At 37.8% G+C, this 18,615-nt stretch overlaps 1 protein-coding gene across 1 annotated transcript in view; it reads left to right on the top strand.

Annotated features, from left to right (window-relative positions):
- Nucleotides 1–5: 5 nt before the first annotated feature.
- Nucleotides 6–18,615, top strand: part of SCG3 (secretogranin III) — a gene marked incomplete at its 5' end in the record, with an annotated part of 25,617 nt that continues 7,007 nt past the window's right edge. Inside the window, 9 exons of the mRNA XM_010163545.1 lie at nucleotides 6–42; nucleotides 731–783; nucleotides 1,319–1,364; nucleotides 1,459–1,674; nucleotides 2,734–2,876; nucleotides 3,716–3,877; nucleotides 4,198–4,375; nucleotides 6,334–6,450; nucleotides 18,100–18,183. Of these exons, the coding sequence (XP_010161847.1) occupies nucleotides 6–42; nucleotides 731–783; nucleotides 1,319–1,364; nucleotides 1,459–1,674; nucleotides 2,734–2,876; nucleotides 3,716–3,877; nucleotides 4,198–4,375; nucleotides 6,334–6,450; nucleotides 18,100–18,183 (1,036 nt within the window). The remainder of the gene's footprint in view (nucleotides 43–730; nucleotides 784–1,318; nucleotides 1,365–1,458; nucleotides 1,675–2,733; nucleotides 2,877–3,715; nucleotides 3,878–4,197; nucleotides 4,376–6,333; nucleotides 6,451–18,099; nucleotides 18,184–18,615) is intronic.

Raw genomic sequence — 18,615 nt, forward strand, 5'->3', positions numbered from 1 at the left:
TGGCGAGCCGGGTGCACGGCTTCCCGAAACCCCCGGGCAGAGGTAGGCGCCTTGGCGAACGCGTTTTCTGCGCTTTCTCCGAGATGGGGAAAGTTTCACAGGGGATGGATCAAGTAAAAACTTTCCTTCCACTTGGCTAAAAGCAATTAGATCCCAAAGAAACGGTATTCCTGGTGCAAGACGCCGGATCACTGAAGTTGCCACCTAATTCTAAAGTGAAGAGGTAGATGCTGGTAGAGGGAAAAGCTCTGAATTTTTTCAGTCTTTTCCAAGCAATGTTCTCCATTCTGCATCTCTTTCTGCACAAGTCTCTTTCTTGCTCCCTGTCTCCCCTGGTATTCTGGATGTAAGAGATTTTTAATCTCTTGGTTGTGCCAATCCGATTATTGCTATTTTAGTCAATCTCCTACAGCATTTTTTCCCCAATTTGTTTGTGAGTTTTCTCATCAGAAAAGGGTTATTGAGACTACCTCTGCATTTCTATTACATCTTTTGCAGAACTTCTCCCTCTACCCCAATCATGCTTTGTTTAATGCTTGACACCATATTATTGTATTCTCATTCTTCTAGGAACACTGGGTTTGTTTTTTACAAAAACCATCAGTTGGCATCATATTTAAGACACTATGTTTTATGGGAAGAAACTATCAATTAAGAAAAAATGTACTGACTCTTTGTAGTCGTATGCATCATGTAACTGAGTATATGTGTGTGTGTTTGCTTATTCTAGATAAAGCTGTATACAATAGACAATTAAGTGTAGAAAGACCTTTGGAGGAACAGGTAAGTGAAATATATTTACATTTTTTGGTTTTGGTATTCCCATAATATTTTGAGCCTTCAAGTAGCAGATCCATGAATAACCTAATGACTTAACAAATTAGTTAAAAATAGATTTGTCAGTAAGTAAATATTGCTGGGATTGGGTACAAATAAAGTTTCAATAATTTTTAAGAACTGGCATACAGAGTTTTACTGTCCAGCATTCCAAAAGCAGGAAGCTTTAGCTCCAACAGCTCACAGTTGTGTCACCCCTTTGTATTGACATCCTACAGGAATATAGCAGGAGCTTGGACTGAAGAAGGAAAATGTAACTGGCATTTATCTTAAAATGGAAAGTCTACTGCAGCTTCTCCTCATGTCTGATTCTTATCAGAGGATGTGGTGGTACTTATTAAGGCAAACTTCTTACTAGGAGTGAAGATCAGACATTAGGGCTTCTGCTGATATTGATAAATTAAGAGATCCCACGTTTTAGTATATTTATTCCTTCTGCCTGTTTGTTGTTTTGTTTGTTTCTTTTATTTTTATATATCAGATTGCTGAAGCTGAGGCAGACAAGAATAGGAAAATAGCTCCCACAGGTAAAACATCTTTTCTGGTTTTATGTCAATATTCATAACGGTATTCAAAGAGGTATAAGATTTTATGTCATGTGTGCATTGATATATTTTCCAGAAAATAAGCCAGAGTTCAGGAATTATTCCTTTGTTGATGACCTGAACCTGCTAAAATCAGTAGCAGAAAGAGAGCGTAATGAAAGGGAGAGGGAGTCCATTAGAAGCTCTTTGTATGAACAGCAACTGGCCATTGATGATGCAGACTCCACCAAGAACCGCAGGCTTGTGGATGACTATGACTCCACTAAAAGTGGACTGGATTATAAATTCCAAGGTATTCTATAATCATCTTTCAGTGACTTTTAGGTTAGACTTCTCTTGCAAACTCATTGCAGTCATGCATGTCGTACTCATCACTAAACGTGAGCTCCATTTGTTACTGGGGTGCAATTTCAATTATTTCCAGTTGTAGAAGCTTGTCCTATTACAATTACATTTCGAAACACAATACAAAAGAATTGGTATTGATTTTCACAGTCGTCTTTTGTGGAGGAAGATCCAACTGTATAAGTTACATTATGTTTTTTAGCAATTTAGATTTGATGTAAGGAAAATGGGACGTATTTTTAAATGAAAATATATGTATTCTGGTTTGAAAGGAATAAGCACTTTTATAGAGAGCTAAATCACATATATTTATTCCAAATGTTATGTGCAATGTTAGGTATCTAATTTTCCTCATCACAAAGAAGTTACCAAAGACCAAAGAATACTTGCCTTTACTGTAGGAATAGTTAATTGACTTGTAGTTTAAGTGAGTTCTCTGTGAGTTGTAAGGAGCATTTAGCTCAGGATATTTTTAATTATATCCAAGTATGCTGATTACAGACCAAAGGTCACTCATCAAATTCACTTTCCCATTGGTCATGATATTATTTGCTATAAGTAATGGTTACAGAATTAAAGCTTCATTTGCTGAAATCCAAACAAGAAGAGAGTATGCTGTTTGTCATGATCTGTTTTGATCCAAGTGGCCATACAATAAAAGTAGATACCGGGAAGGTGCATATAAAGGGATATGTGAGCAGTGTTCTCATTTTTACAACACACTCTGCTGTTTCTATGATCAGGAGAGTATACTCCTGACCATCTTGCTCTTTCAAAAGAGCCAGTCAGAAAGGTGTATTTCAGATGTGGAAAATGGACATGAAGAACTTTTCATTTGGACTGATGTAATGGATTCCAAAGTGTGTATCACAGTATATTCCTAATGTGTCTAAAAAGTGTGGCTTTGCTCTGAGGAGAAAAAGATGTGGACAGGTATTTTTTTACAAGATGTCTAATCCAAATGATTTAGGACAGTCATCAAAGAGTTAAACTGTAATCCTTTTAGATGATCCAGATGGCCTCCATCAATTAGATGGCACTCCTTTGACTGCTGAAGACATTGTTCAAAAAATTGCTGCAAGAATTTATGAGGAAAATGATAGAGGAGTGTTTGACAAGATTGTTTCAAAACTTCTAAATCTGGGGCTAGTAAGTATCTTGTTAATACTTCATTTAGCTGTTTTGTGGGTTGGTTTAATGCTCCTTTAAAAACAATTTGGATTAACACTGTGTCTGGCTAATAATGCTGACCTGAGTGAAAATGAATGGAATTCAGGCTCTAGGCAAGCTGTTTGGCTCATTTGAGCACGTTGGTTTAGTTCTGCAATAAAGTTGTTCCTGTGATGGCTTTGCAATAAAATAGACCAAACTGCAGAATGTTTCTGATGTGGAGAAAACATTCACTGTACTGAGTACTCCTCCCAGGTCTGCCCTCATTTTTCCTTTAGTTTCTCTTTTGATTCTCATTGAGTTATTTTGCATTATCAGTTTCTTGTGGATGTTTGTGGAGAACTGTCTGAGCTCATTCCTATCCACCTGCTAATTATTGTCATCAGCAGACATATAATGATGCTGGTTAGTTGTGGATACATTTCTTATTGTTACTGGTACTTGTCAAGACTGGGTTTGTCTCTGACCTCTGTATGTCTCAATGGTTTTAGCCATTGCGATATGGGATCCCTATATTTTAAAATACTAACCTTATCTTTTCTGCAATAGATTTTGCAATTTTATGTATACACACGTTTTTGTGTTTGTATGTGCGTATATGTACATTTATATAAATATAGACATGGATATATGTCAATATGTATACATGTATACACACACACACACATCAGGAAAGGTATTGCACCTAACTTGGCTGTGCTCAGCTTTGAAGCAGACATATTTGAAGCAACCTATTTACAAAGTTCAGGTTTCATATTGATGTTTAATCTAAGAAAAACATAAAATTCTCTAAGTACTCTGCACAAATATTTTAACAGATCACAGAGAGTCAGGCCTATACCCTGGAAGATGAAGTGGCAGAGGTTTTACAACAGCTAATTGCAAATGAAGCAAAGGATCGTGAGAAGGAGTCTGAAGATTTTGATTACCCTCCAAGCAGAGCAGACAGTGATACAAAAGAAAAGCAGCAGGAAAGAATGGTAATTTCTTAGCTAATCATTTTGACTCACTTGCCAAATGGTACAAGTGGACCAATACACTGCTTTGCTTTAGGGAATAATTATTCAAGCTGGAAACTAAAGGTGTTCTTGAAGAATTCCATCAGACAGCAAAATGGATCGTGAGTTACTGAGGTTTAAGCCAGATGCCAAATTGAAATAACTTTGAGAAAATAGTATAGTCTTCACCTCGTCATTAGGAAAATATTGACATAAGCTTGTGCTGCTATTTATTGCTCTATCAACTCTATCACCAAAAGCAATGTGCTTACGTATATTATTTTTTTATGTCTTTTGTGGAGACACCAAGCAAAGCTGATCAGGATAGTTTCATTAATGGAGAAATTGATGATACACTGGATAACACATGGTCATCATCTAATATCTTGGAAAGAAGAAATGAGCTGCCTTCCGAAGATAATTTTGAAGACCTCCAATATTTTCCAAACTTTTATGCACTATTAAAAAGTCTTAATTCAGGTGAGCTTATGATGTGTTTGCAATAATACTTAGGGTTAAAAATAGAAAATTAAGATTCTGTCTGTTTTCTCCTGCTCCTTTCTCTTCCTTTCCCCACAGCTTCCGTAGTTGCAAGAGACCATGCGCTTTAGAAATGTTCTTTAAGATGCACAGCAGAAACTAATGTGATTAGTCAGTATGGCAAAACACTGGGAGGAACAGCACTCAGAACTGCAAACTGTGTGACCTCGGTAGCCATTCCCACCTTGTGCTATATCATTCAGGAGTCCTTAATTATTTTAATTCCCATAAGGGCATGATGAAAAACTGGCAAATTGTTTTCTCCAAAGATCTTTCCAGTAACATCTGTGTCTTCCAAGCCAACAGAGATATGAGTAAGACACAGCAGAATGCTCACACTGATGGTACCAGTAAATGAGTCTGAACCTCCCAGCCTTTTCACAAACCACAGGTTTGCTGTTTATTGCAGTGAAAGCTCTGCACGTCTCTTCCTATTCCGGTGCTAGACATCATTGCCTTCCAGTTATTGCAGACAAGGTTGTGGCACCTTGCCACAGCCACTTTGTCAGCACGTTCTACCACACACCCACTCTCACTCTATGCAGCCAGCATATCTTCTGCTCTCTCTGGCACAGTCAGCAACAATTTATTCTGTAGATTCCTTGTCCTGCAGGAGCCTTTATCTTGCTTCCAACTGACCCCATAAACACCTGAGTGGAGAGCTAGAATGAAAAACCTGAGGGCATATTTTGCTCAAGTCCAATCTACAAACTTCATATTCTTCTTCCCGTTCTATTCATTTTCCCGTGGTAGTTTTGCATACTAGTTCTCCTTTTTCTACTCACAAAGCAGAAGGGCATGTTGGGTTTAACAGGTTATCAAGCAAATAGAACTAAAACTGGTTACACATCTATGCCTTGTCTCCTGCTTTATGCTGTTCTCCTGCTGGCTTGTATCAAGCTGGAGGAGAGGGCATTCAATTGCATCCTACAGATGTGTGTTAAGTAGTAGGTAGCAATAAAAAACCTGTTCAGCAGCTCTCCAAAGGGACTGGCCCTCTGCAAGGCTGGGAGTATGTTTCTGACTGTCCCTGTCTGACAGTGCCCCAGCTCTGTGGGTCCTCTAGTGACCTGTGGGGTGTGGGAAGAGCTTGTGTAACTGTGTGATGGGGGAGTTTCATGCTGCTAATGCAGAAATAGCAGATAAACACAGTAGAAAAAGAAAGCTACACAGCAGTGATTGTGAAGATAGTCAGAGATACATATGGGCAAGAAAGATGGATTTTTATAATGAAAAATCTGGAGTCATGATCCTCCCAGCCATGTCATACAAAGATGGATTTTTATAATGAAAAATCATTGTTCGTATCCTATTCTGGAGTCATGATCCTCCCAGCCATGTCATATTATGTTTTCCCAGTACTTGAGCCATGGTCTTGTGCACAGTAAGTCTCATTTGAGACACTTTGTATTTTTGTCATTGAACCCATGGATCTTGTAGGAGAAAGGATCTCTGAACTGTATCTTCCTCATACAGAGACAGACTGGTCTACTAAGTAGTTCACAGACAAATAAAAGATAGAGACTGTAGAAAACTTTGCGTGTATCTGCCCTCTGATCAGCAATTTGTACGTGTGAAGTCAGTTCATCTCCCTGTGTTCAGTGTTCTTACCTGCAAAATGGGGTTAATACCATTTACCTTCCATAACATAGACCTTCAAGACAAAAAGCTGTAAAGAAAAACCAAACCCTGAAGTGTTAAAAGTATATTCATCTGTACTTTGCAGGAGCAGTTTAAATGGAAACATGTATAGGAGTTCTCTTTACTAATCCAGCACAGCTTTTTCTTTTTAGTGAGTAGGTCATTTTTTATGCACAAAATTTGTGCAGAGTTTGCAGAACTGAGTTTTTCCAAGTTGCCTGAAGTCTTTGACTGTTTTGCTTTATCCCCTCACACAGAGACGGAGGCAAAAGAGAAGGAGACCTTGATAACTATCATGAAAACGCTGATTGATTTTGTGAAGATGATGGTTAAATACGGAACCATCACACCCGAAGAAGGAGTTTCCTATCTGGGTGAGAGTACATACTTTATGCAACAGTGTTATTAATGCTATGTTCTTACTCTACCAACAGTGATAATTATATTCTCACTTGCTCTTGTGAGTCCCGTTTCAGACTTGTTAATTCAAAATGTTAAAGCTGTGCTTCTAAATGATTGATCATTCATTATAGCAAATGTTGGATTCCATACCACTTTAATACTTCCACCTAATGAAGGAAAGGTTATTTATCAGGTATGTATTTAGAGGATTATTCCACTTTCACACTCGTGAAGCGCACTTGATTTCAATGGGTTTATGTCAGGGGAAGATTAGTGTTTTGCTCAGTTATATCGAGGTGGATCAGGTACCTGCATTTTCCAAAAATTAATCCAGCACTTCAGTACCTTTCATCAGTCATCTGTAAGTAGCTATAATAGATGGGACCTACTGCTATGGTCTTCTGCCAAGTAAAACTCGTTCCATCTGTGGAAAGTGTTACATCTTGGCACAGGAGCAGTTTTTCAAGCACTTTTTCCTAGATCCATTTTAGAGTCTGTGGCTATGCAGATTTTGTAAAATTGTTATAATTTCCTGAATTTTGGGATTTGGAACAGCCTGGTTTTGGCTGTTTGTTTTGTTTTGTTTTCTCAAACACCTCTCCTGGCTTTTACAAGCTTTTATATTAACTGTTGATAGCCTTTCTATGTAAACAAGCAGAGCCACAGAAAAAGAGCTTATCTGCATAAGCTCTGCACAACCCTTTCCTTTTTCTGAAGTATTCCTGGTCTGGGTTAGCCTGAAAAGTTTTTGTTTACATTAGGGCAATTTTTCAGCTTAATAATTAATTAGACTGTCACAGAGATAGGACTGGCAGTCATCTTTCATGACTTCTGGCTTGTTTGATAGGGGACGTTGCAGATTCATGCTTGATTGATACAACTGTAACTGTATGGATAGATTATCAATTACTTGGCTACAATTAAATCCAGTGGATGATGATTCACATTCAGTGCATGATTGCACCTCTTCTTTAAGGAATTCATTATAACTCTGACCAAGTATCCCTTAATTTTCCGTGAAAAATCCTTGAATTTTGGAATATTTGGACAACTTACGCTACAGTTCAGCTCTTTATTTCTCTGTCTGCCTGTACATTTAAAAAGATGCATACAAAGAAATGATTGATTACAAGCGCAGTAGATCCAATGTCATTCTACAAATTAAGATAATATGTCTTGAGCAGATATTGCTGTCACTGATAGTGTTGTGCCAAAACTTAATAGGCTAAATTCATCCCTGACGCAAGACCACTCAGATAATGGAATTACACTAGGGATGCATTTTTCCTGCTAAAATTCAGGGCAGTTGTTCACATTGGCTTTACTTTTAGTAAATAAATATTGTAACTCTGGAAACAAATTGCCATGATGACGTAGTACAAAGGGCAGGGATTAAGTTAAGAGTTTCAGAGGTCTGATTTAGTCTGGATTTAAAGTAAGACTGTCAACTGATGTACCCAGACTCTGCCTTGCAAATGAGTGATTTATGCAGAGTTGGATTTTGTACTCCATCAAAGCAACTTACTGTAGTAGAAAAAGCTTTCTCATAGGTCTCAAGTTGCTTCTGTGGTATTCCTTTTTTAGACTTGCTGTTGAGAAATGACTTTAAAGCTGACCTTCATTTATTGATCTAATATTTTCAAATATTCAAGAACAGCAAGCACAGGCAAATCTTAGTTTCTTGCAGTATCCATAAGCATGGCAGCAGTTTTATTGCCACCCTTATGCAACTAAGAGTTACAACACAATATTACCAGTAATACTTGAATAGGTACTCTGTTTCTTGGTGCAGTTTGGGTTAGGGGATTGATGCCCAGCTGTGTTTATTTATAGCACATAAAGGAATTAGTATGAGTGTCTGTCAGAAAGAAAAAAAAAGTTTAAAAATTAGCAGCTTTTAGTTGTTCCCTCAGTCAAAAATCAATAAGCAGATCCCATACTAGTTGGTGGAAAATACCTACTGGGTCTGTGCAGATGGATTGTATCCTTTCTCTGTTTTATTACTGTAGGAAACTGCCTAAATTACTTTTTCTCACTCTGTGGCTGAAGCCATGCGTAAGCTATGTCCCTGAATTATACATTCAAAATAATAAATCATTTACTGAATCAAGTCACAAGCTTTTCTGCCTCTCACACGTACACAGAGACAGTGAATTTGAATGCATATACCAGTAACAGCTGGTTTGGGATTTGGAAACCACAGCATTATGTCATCATCATTGTATCCTACTCTAGGGGAAAGTATCTTGCTGCCGCAGTGAATGATGGTGTTAGATTTAGCTTTAAGTTACAAAGGATCTAGCTGCAGTGTGGTGCAAGAAAACACACATGCATACACATACAAATGCAAGGAAGAGTAAGGTCATGTTTTAATAAACATATTCAATATTATGTAATACTGATTTAAAAGCTTTCCATATGCTAAATGTAATCTGTAACACAGAACCCAGAAAGCCAAAACCAACGTATTCATACATATGAAAGAGGAGAAAAAGTACTGCCTACCTTTTAGAGTACATATTCAGAAAGTGTGGCTCTGGAAGCATTAAAGACGGGCTGTAACAAACTGATATAAAATGCACGTTCAGCTGAAATGCGTCATATTTGATAATTGCCCTGCTGGTGGCAAAATGCCACCATCTTCTATCACTCTGCTTTCTTCACTGTGAATGCTGTACTTTGATGTACTGGGAGCAAATTCTCCTGTGGAGTGAAAGCCTCATGATATGTTTCTAGTCTGTTCAAAGGCTTTCAGAAATCTTTCTAGAAAGCCTGTCTGCCCTCTGAAGATTGAAAGCTGCTTTAAAATAATTTTTGCAATTAAAAGAATGGACAAACATTGTTGGTACAGAAAGCATGAGGTAATTAATCATGACACAGGATCACAGTTACGCAGGTGGCTCGTGTATTATATCCAACTGTGGTATCAACTTATCCACCTATGGGTTGGTTATCAGCATCCAACAAATGCTGCCCAAACAGCTGAACTCTCCTTGCTTGCCCCAACCTGCTGGAGTCACAGTCTGTTATCACTGAACAGGCTGAGACTGGGAGGGACTTAGGACAGTTACTGAGACAAGATTGTTGTTGGCAAGGATGCAGCGACAGAGTGGAATGAAAGAGTTGGAATCTCTCCACATAATGACCAGTGGAAAGCAGCAAGAAGCTTTCAGAGAAGTTATGACTGATTCAGCATAAAATATTTCATTGTTCATGGCATTCATACTGTTTCTGTTGCATAAATAGCTGATACTGAATTTTCCGTGCAGAACTGAAAGGACTATATCCTTCATGGTGCTGAGTGCTTCAAGGGAAAAAGTGTTACTTTTCCTTAAGCCAATAGTAAAACTCACCTTGATTTCAGCAGAGCAGAATAAGGAATGCACTGCATAGATACTTGTACTGTTTAGCTATTAGTTTGTGAATAATATATACTTTATTTTCCTTCTGTCTGTTGAGTACTGTCATGGTGGAGATTCACTCTCATAGCTTTTCTACCAGTGCCATCTATCACAGACCAGATAAATATTAAGGAATAGCTTCATCTACACCACACAAAGAAGAAGAATTTTTGTGTGCTGAGTGACTTTCGCTGTGTACACCAGGCTATCTAGCTAATTTTTAAATTAAAGCATGTCAGTCCACTACCATCCTGGTAAAAGCTCTATTTATAGTAATTATGTAAATTAAACTATAGTTTTGTAATAAATTTATTTTAATAATATTGTTGTCAGCTTAGAAACAAGAACAAATGGTTTCTGCCAGTTTGTTCGAATACATTTGTAAATCATCTCCCTCTAATAAGACCAAAATAATGAGTGATTTTTAGAACTATTCTAGGAAACACTTGTAATTAGAGCCTAGTGGACCATAACAAAAATAGAGCTTTCAGAGATGATAGGCATATTCTTAAGAGGCACCAGTGTGTATGTATGAATTCTTTTTACACAGGATATCGATTATATTCTCCTACTGTACACTGCTTACAAGAGTAGATTTGTAGCATATTTATCCATTGCCACCCCAACCAAATGAAAGTGGTGTTATCCAGTGAGCTATTAACCTAGAAATGTAAATTAATTATGTGCACATTGTATTCTTATGTAGAGTTCTCATTTATTGACTAGTACATGTACGACAAACTTTTGCCATCAGTACTTCTCTTATCTCACAGATACAAAGAAGCTTCACTATGATAGTGCATATGATGCATATTTTATCACATCTTATGATTGAGCTTGGTCACTTTGTTTTCAGTTTTAAATCAGAGCTTCTGTATCTTCCACAACTGAACAACATTGGAGAAAAGAAAGAGGCAAAGGAGTGGGAAGAAAATTAAGTTTAAGCACTCTGTAGCTTTGCTCTTTCTGAGGAGGATCGCACTTTTCACCTCCTTTTAGTAGAGCATTTAGCTTACTGGAGCCACAGAGTACAACACACAGCCCACAGCAGACTGGTTGGGGAGCAAACCCCACTTTAATTAGGAGGGAAATAGAGAAATTGCTCCAGCTCATCAGTATGCAGTGTTTGAGTCACAGCTGCCTCCTTCCATAGACCAAACCAAAGCCACCTCTCACACCACCTCCCTTTGGCTCTGACTCACTGTCAGAATCCACACTCTCCCCCGTGACTGAGTGGGAGATTGTGTTGGTTAGAAATGGGCATGAACAGATGTCTCTGTTTACCTCTTCTACCCCCTCATCATGTGTTCTCCGTGGACAATTGGAAAGAAAACCAAACTGCAAGACACACTAGCAATAGGGAGATGGCTGGTTCACTGGTAAACTATTGCCGAGGTATACATACCTTCAGTAGTTTGGTCCTTTTCTAAAGTTTCTGTTGGGATGTTGCTTTACTGTAATGTTCTCTTTTAGCCAGACTGAGGGTGCATGAAAAAACAAAACAAAACAAAACAAAACAAAACAAAACAAAACAAAACAAAACAAACCCCAGGGGAAACAGAATAGGCAGAGAGTCCCCTCTGTTTTTTTTTTAATAAGCCCCTGCCTCTCCATGGTCAGGAATATGCAATAGCTGTTCTGCCTCTCTTCATCATCTGATGAAGGCAGAGCTCTGCAATTTCCCCAGCATAGCCCAGTGCATAGTAGACACAATCTGGCCTTTTCTTGGGAGAGGAGGACTTGTTTGGATACTGTGACTAATCCCTGAAGTTCTCATCAGCACAGATGCTGCAGGCCAAAGGTCTGATCCTGATATTTGTTTAGTTAGGCAAGAACAGGCACAAAGCCAAGAGTATGAGGCAAAGAGCAGATCACAGCACAGACTGGCATCATCTTTCCCCTACTCACTGTCTCCAGAAGCAGATGCTCCCTATTGCAGACTGTGTGATTTCAAAGGAGTGAGGGAAGGTGTGGCTAAACCAGTGCCAGAGGCTACAAGTGATATATGGACAGTGTCATGTGGACCTTTTGTTCTTTCCTTCATTTTGACCTGGGAGATGAAGAGCACTGACAGTATTTCATTCAGGGAACTGTTCATGCATAATACCTTCTCTTTCTTTTTTAATGTCTTTTTTTTTTTTTTCAAAGGGCTCTTTGTTGCTACTATAGGTTTTCATCATAAGCATTAAAATCTTTAATCAATTTTCCCTATCTGAATTTCCATTTGGTGATTTTCCTTGCCCAGTATTACTTTATCATATGACTGATGCATACAGCTGCCAGTGGGAGTAATTTAATATTTCATTTCAGACGGCTCTCTTTGCTATTTATTTTGTATCTGATGAATAAAGTTGGCACAGATGCCAGTATACTGTACTGTTCTTAGGAAGATGAAGGACTCTCACATATCTGAAAAGCAGGAATCATGGGCACCTCAGGTGGGAGCAGTGGGCTGAATACTGAGGAGCAGGAGTGATGGTGTAAAGTATGTGTTAGTTGAAGATGAATTTGCATGGAGTTAAGATGAAAGTATGTGGCGACATAGAATGTGCAAAGGTCCCAGACAAGACTGGAATCTAGGAAGTATGTTGGGTGCAGACCCCACTGCAACTTCATAGCTTTTCTTTCTGTAGCCTCATCCCATGCTTCATCCATGTCTGTCCCATGCTACTTCTGCATTTGCATAAACACATGAATAGTTTTTTGCCCCCACTGCTTAGATCTTATCTCCTATTTTCCCCCATTCAGAATCTCACTGCATAGGAAAAAAAAATGGGTAGCTATGGTGTGAAAAGGCTGACAGCTAATCTCACAGTTCTTAAAAACCAGAACCACTGCACGCTGCAGTAAAATGGGCATCACCCAAGGGTGACAGTATGTGTGAGAGCATAGCATTTCCAGTATCCATAGGATCTAAATTTTCTCAGATATCTTTTTAGGTAGTTTTAGTATTACTGATTCTTTTTCCCACCACATTACATGACTCTCAAATCATGTGTATAAGAATCTAAATGAATATAGTACAGTTAATTCCTTTGCTTATCACTATCTACTCTTTACATTTGCTGCTATTTCTTGCAAATATACTGCCTCTTCTTCCATTTCCCTTCACTGCCTCCTCTATGCTTTTCCAACTGGATACTTTGTAAGAGATTTCCATCTCATTGGAGTGTCTCTTTTGACAAGTATATTACTTAGTTCCTGAAAGTCTAGGTTTTGCATCCTAACAAGTGGTTTGTGTTTCTAAAGAAGGGAGGGCAATGCTTTTCTTTTTTCTCACTGTATTTAATAGCTGCATAAAACCCCTTTACTTTCTGAATTGAGTATCTCTCTGTTGACAGCTGAGCACTGAGACCATAAGTTATGATTTGAGATGATGATGTGGGTGCAGGGTAAAAAGAGTGTCACTGAACTTTCGAAACTAAGCTCCATCCCACTCCTGCAGTAGAGGCGGCTGTGTTCTGCTTCAGTCCCAAACTGTCATGCTTATAAAGTTCATGCTCTCAAAATACTTAAAATGTGTACACAGGCAATGTAGCAGCCTCAGGATGGGAAAGGATTAGGAAAGGACTGCACCACACAGGTCTAGGCAAGCTGGAGTAATGCAAAGGCAAAGCCTGTAGAATACCAAAAGGATAAACCTGAGAAATAGTCTGTGAGGTAGGGAATTTAATAAGGACAATAAAGGATACTCAGTTAGAGCTTTGTTCACCTCAAAACACAGTATTTAATTGTGTTTTATTTTTTGAGTTGCTTTTAATCTGATTGCCAAGCAGTACTGCTGCTGTTTTATTTCAAATCACTCTAACCGTCTTGCCTGTAATCCATTTACAAGTGATGCCACTACCTGGGGTTTATCACCTGACTTGTCATTTCTCGTGGCAGCATTAGGCTTCAGACGCATCATCATGACAAATCAGTCAAACAGGAAGATTCAAAAAGAAAATGCCATGTCTTGACATGTAAGGCAGGGAGTTGGAAAGGAACAGGAGATTTGCAAGGCTGTGACCCATCTGGAATTCTGCAATGGAGGGATTTCTCTTGTTTGTCACAGTTTAAGCAGTTTATGTGACATATGCATGATAAATATACGAGCTGACTAAAGGTCAAACTCTGCTTTTGGCTACATTGGTGAAAATCCAGTGGATATTGACAGGCTTTGGACCTGCTCTCATGTAAGCTAAAAGGAGGATTTGGCCAAAGAATTAATCGGGTATCCTATTCCCCGCAGAATAGTCACAGGCAAATGCTGAGATGTCCTGAGTTCTGCCACAGATGGAAAAAGGCCTTACAAACTCTTAAGAATCATTTACTGCAGGAGACAGGAGAACTCTGCTTTTTTTAATGCTTGAAATATGTGCATTTCATCTGAGCAGTCATCAGCACAGAGCTTTCTGTCTGAAGCTGCTGTAGTTTATGAACTCATTAAGTAAACTCATTTTTTAGCTATCGTTAAGATTGATTTCAGGTACCATGATAATCCCCTTTTCTCCTTTAATAAACACAGCCTTTCTATGCTGTATGAAAACAGAACAGCAAAGCAGGTCTTTCTGCAGAAGTTTAATGGTATGAAATCTCAGCTTCAATCAATTTCACGAGGATAGAACATGAAACTGCCTCCTGGCTGCAAGACAATTATGCAGATGAAAAAACCTTTCCTAGGGAAAATTTGCAAGAGTCTGGAAAACACTGTGAATCTGTCTGTCTATACTAAAGGGTCCATTTCAGGCTTCCGTTACTAATTCCATTAAATACTCAGATGGGTACGTTAGTTTCTGCCTCTCTAATATGAACAAAGTAATTTAATTTGTAATATTTTTTCACGTAGTATCTTTTTCCATGGATTTAAAGGGTGTTACTGCAGTGTATTCTCCCAGAGTAAAGACAGGCATTCTGCTTTTATGTGATACAGATTTTTAGATGCCCAGCTTGAAGGATTTCAGAGTTTTGAAAGTGCTGGGAATTTGCATTTTCAGATGCAACTAATAGGATCCATCTGTGTGTAGCGTCTGTAGAAACCGGGCCTAGGACATCTCAGAATGCCTGCTCAAAATAGGAGCCCTCCTGCAGCATGATTGCTTTAGTGAGTCATCTCAGATCAAAGAGCAAGTTAGAAAGTGAGGCAAGGCAGAAACCAGATCTTCTGCCTGCTGGTGTCTGGTTCAAGGGATGGGATTATACTGCTCTGCCGAAAGCCGTCCGCCAGAGGAGTGACCTATTTTACCAACATAGGTCACTTCCATTAGCTCAGTAGTTATTGTTCTGTTGCTTCAATTAGTGCCATTTCAAATAAGTGGCCAGCTCTGTGGAAAGGTCAGTACCTTTCTGAACTCTTCCTCTGTAAAAATTATGTTGCTAGGGAAACGATACCGGAAAAGTAATCAATTCTTGTTAGACCTCCAGATACAACATGCAGTTGCTTAGCTGCTGGCCAGGCACATCTCAGTTGAGAAGATGACTCACTCCATCAGTGTAACTCAGAGCAAACATTGTTCAGCCCTGGCCTAGCCACATATGACAAGTACAAACATGTTTTGAAACAATACCAGCTGTTAAAGACATTAATTCTGAAGGGGAAAAAACAGCAATAAATCTTGTTCAAGAACTGGGATTCTCTGGTAATATTCCCTCTATGATATATATGTAGGTACACTGGATGATCCTCATAAACATGAACAGGTTTACACAGTTAACTCCTTTCTACCACACAGAAAACACAGCTGCTTATGAAATCTTGAGATTCAGGTTGATGTGCCATCCAGCTAGCAAGATAGCTTCAATATTTCTCCTGTAAAATCTAGTACTTATTAAAAGGCCTCTCATATAAACTTGTCCATATCTTTACTGACAAAATGAAGCTTTGAAAATGGAATGTAGTTGTCATCATACTCAGTCTGGCTTTAGTGGCAAAGCTTGGATCATTAGTGGTCAACATTGCCGTATTGTACTTCATATGCAGATGTAGCTGTTCAATGCATATGGCTGGAGAACAATGCATATTACCATGTTGCTGTACTTGACAAAGTAGTAATAAATATTATTTATTACTCATATATTGAATTCTAATGACATTATTAGCCAAATTGAAAGACTCAAAGAAACTGTAGAATTCCCGGTGGGATTTGTAGAAGTAACTGAATAATAGAGGAGTATAAATCCTATTGTGTTCAGTAGCACCTGCTATATGTGGTTATACATACAACTTTTAAACACTACAGTCTATCAACATAACAAAAACACTTGGAAATATTATCAGTATGCAGATATTTAAATCTAAATATGTCTAAGTGGATTATAAATCCATCTTGTGGTAGAGTCTTTTTGTTTTCTACTAATACAAACTTACTGCAGTAGTGCCTAAGTGCAGATGCTTTTAAGACAGAACATGAAAAGCACTTATGAATCAATGCCCTTACGTATGTGTGGCATTTAAAACATTTAAATATTCCTATTTATTATAAAATATTATGTTTACACTTAAAGTTAAGCCTAATTTAATAGATTTTGCTGGATTAAGGCCTAAAATCAGTGACATTTGCATTTGCATGAACTAGTGAAGGAGAATAATCTATTCACTTGAATTTACAAAGGGCTTTTAAATTCTTAGCTGCATAATCTTATCCTAAAACTTGTGCCTCTTGCAACAGTGAAATCCTTATATTCTTGCTGGAATACTGGTATGGTACTGATTCAGGATAAAAAATAGTATCTTAAGCTCAGCTGAAAGGAATGTCTACAGTCCTTTGAATAAGCTTTGGCTCAAGTGATTAGTGAGGCATCAATACCAGCACTATAATTCTAGCTTGGTTTTTCCTTCATCAGTATGTCTGATCCAGCTTGTAACCCAGCCCAGACCTGTTTCATTTAGGGCATATGGGAAGGTCAGAAATACATTAAAAGGATATCTACCAAATGAAAATAGTCTTCACAAAAAAGCCCTAATGCCATGTAGAATTGACAGAGTGCAATCAGGCAGAGTGCCAACAAAAACTGCTTACATTTTAATCTTATGTAAATAACAAAATATAGAGGGCTCAGGCAGACAGGATTATGCGATTTCTCATCAGATGGCAGGCAGAATTGCTTATGGTGATCTGCCATGAAGAGAAATGAGCGTGCTAAAAAACTAATCTTTGGGTTTCACTGTTGAGTATCTTTCTGACGGAAAAAGATGCTCCCGGCTGATGCACAAAATGTTGGCCTTACACAGAAGATATGATCTAAAATATTTACTAGCCCTATCATATTTATTCTACCACAGTTACCACATCCCATACTGAATATTTTAGCTGTTTATATAAGGGGAATATTGACAATTCAAAATGAAGTCTCTCAAAAATACCCCACCAGCTAGCTGACATCTGTCAAATTTTGGGTCCATGTTTAACTGAACCTTTTAAAAAAGCTGATAAAGGGAAAGAAAATTCTACACCATGTCTACAATATCACTGAAGAAATACGGCAGATTATATGATGATCTGTACTTGTCAATATATATTAAGTGTTGGGTTTTTTTCCCACAAAAGCATACAATGTTTATATCTGAAACATCCAGATATAAATGTGCTTTTACTTTCAAATTAGATTAGTTCAGCCCTGAAATTTGCATAGAAAAACATTTTCTAGACTTCTAGAGATGTATAAATGACCATGGCTCTCTACTGGGTTTTCAGGTTTAATGTTTGTTTTAATCAGTTCAATTTACATATTTATTTAATCTAAATATAATCTAAAGCCTTTTATTAACTTCTTTTCCCATGAAACCATATAAAATCCAGACAGATAAGCGGTTTAGGATAATATTTTCCCACCAGGATGAAGTGCATATTTCATAGCCTTGTATACTTTGTGAAGTTAATAAACTCTCTCATTGCTTTCATCAAAATAAATTGCTACAGATAGTTATATTTTGTGACTTACATGACTTAAATAATTAGAGTATGTATGCACACATTTACTGTCTTTATCAATATTGCCTTTATTTGGCATTGTCATGATGTAGTTATTCATTTTTTCAGTAAGGTTGATCAAATTTCCATATAGCTAGCTGTTTGTTCTTTGAGTGCTGGCTCTGCATTAGTTCTTCAGAGGCAAGGATGAAGTCTGTTCTGTTAGATTTCTACTTACCATTCAAACTGGTGTTGGAGAGAATGTGCTATAGATTCTGCATCGTATCTGTTGAATAACTGGGGTTTGGTTTTATTTTGCTTTGATTTCTAGAAAACTTAGATACAATGATAGCTGAGCAGACAAAGAAGAAGCTTGAGAACCCTTCCACTAAAACCAGAACAAAGCTACCAGCAGGTAATTATTCTACAATTTTCTCTCCTCGAATAACACATTTTTTAACTTACTCAGTTAAAAGCATGCTAATTGCTTTAGGAGCCACTGCTAGTTAAAGATAGAGTCCCTCAAGGACCTGTTGCCACAGCTTGGATTTCTAAATACGAGACGAATTTTTACTTAATTGTTGAATCTTTGAGAAGTATATTCACTGTTCTTTTCTTCAGTGGAGTCCAGACATTACACATATACAAAAGTAAGCTGTATCAATGTGTTTTAAGACTTAAATAATTAAAAAAAATAATTCTGTGTCAACTTTGGATCAGGTGAATGCAAATTTCCTATCATTTTTCTCTGCACAAAGGAATGTGCCTTTATGAACTACAAATTGTTGCATTTTAGTCTCCTGTATTACTGTTTGTAAGAACTTCCTCCTATTACTGTTTTTAGGAG

Source organism: Antrostomus carolinensis, unplaced genomic scaffold, assembly GCF_000700745.2.
Source record: "Antrostomus carolinensis isolate BGI_N321 unplaced genomic scaffold, ASM70074v2 scaffold12972, whole genome shotgun sequence".
Lineage (NCBI taxonomy): Eukaryota > Metazoa > Chordata > Aves > Caprimulgiformes > Caprimulgidae > Antrostomus > Antrostomus carolinensis.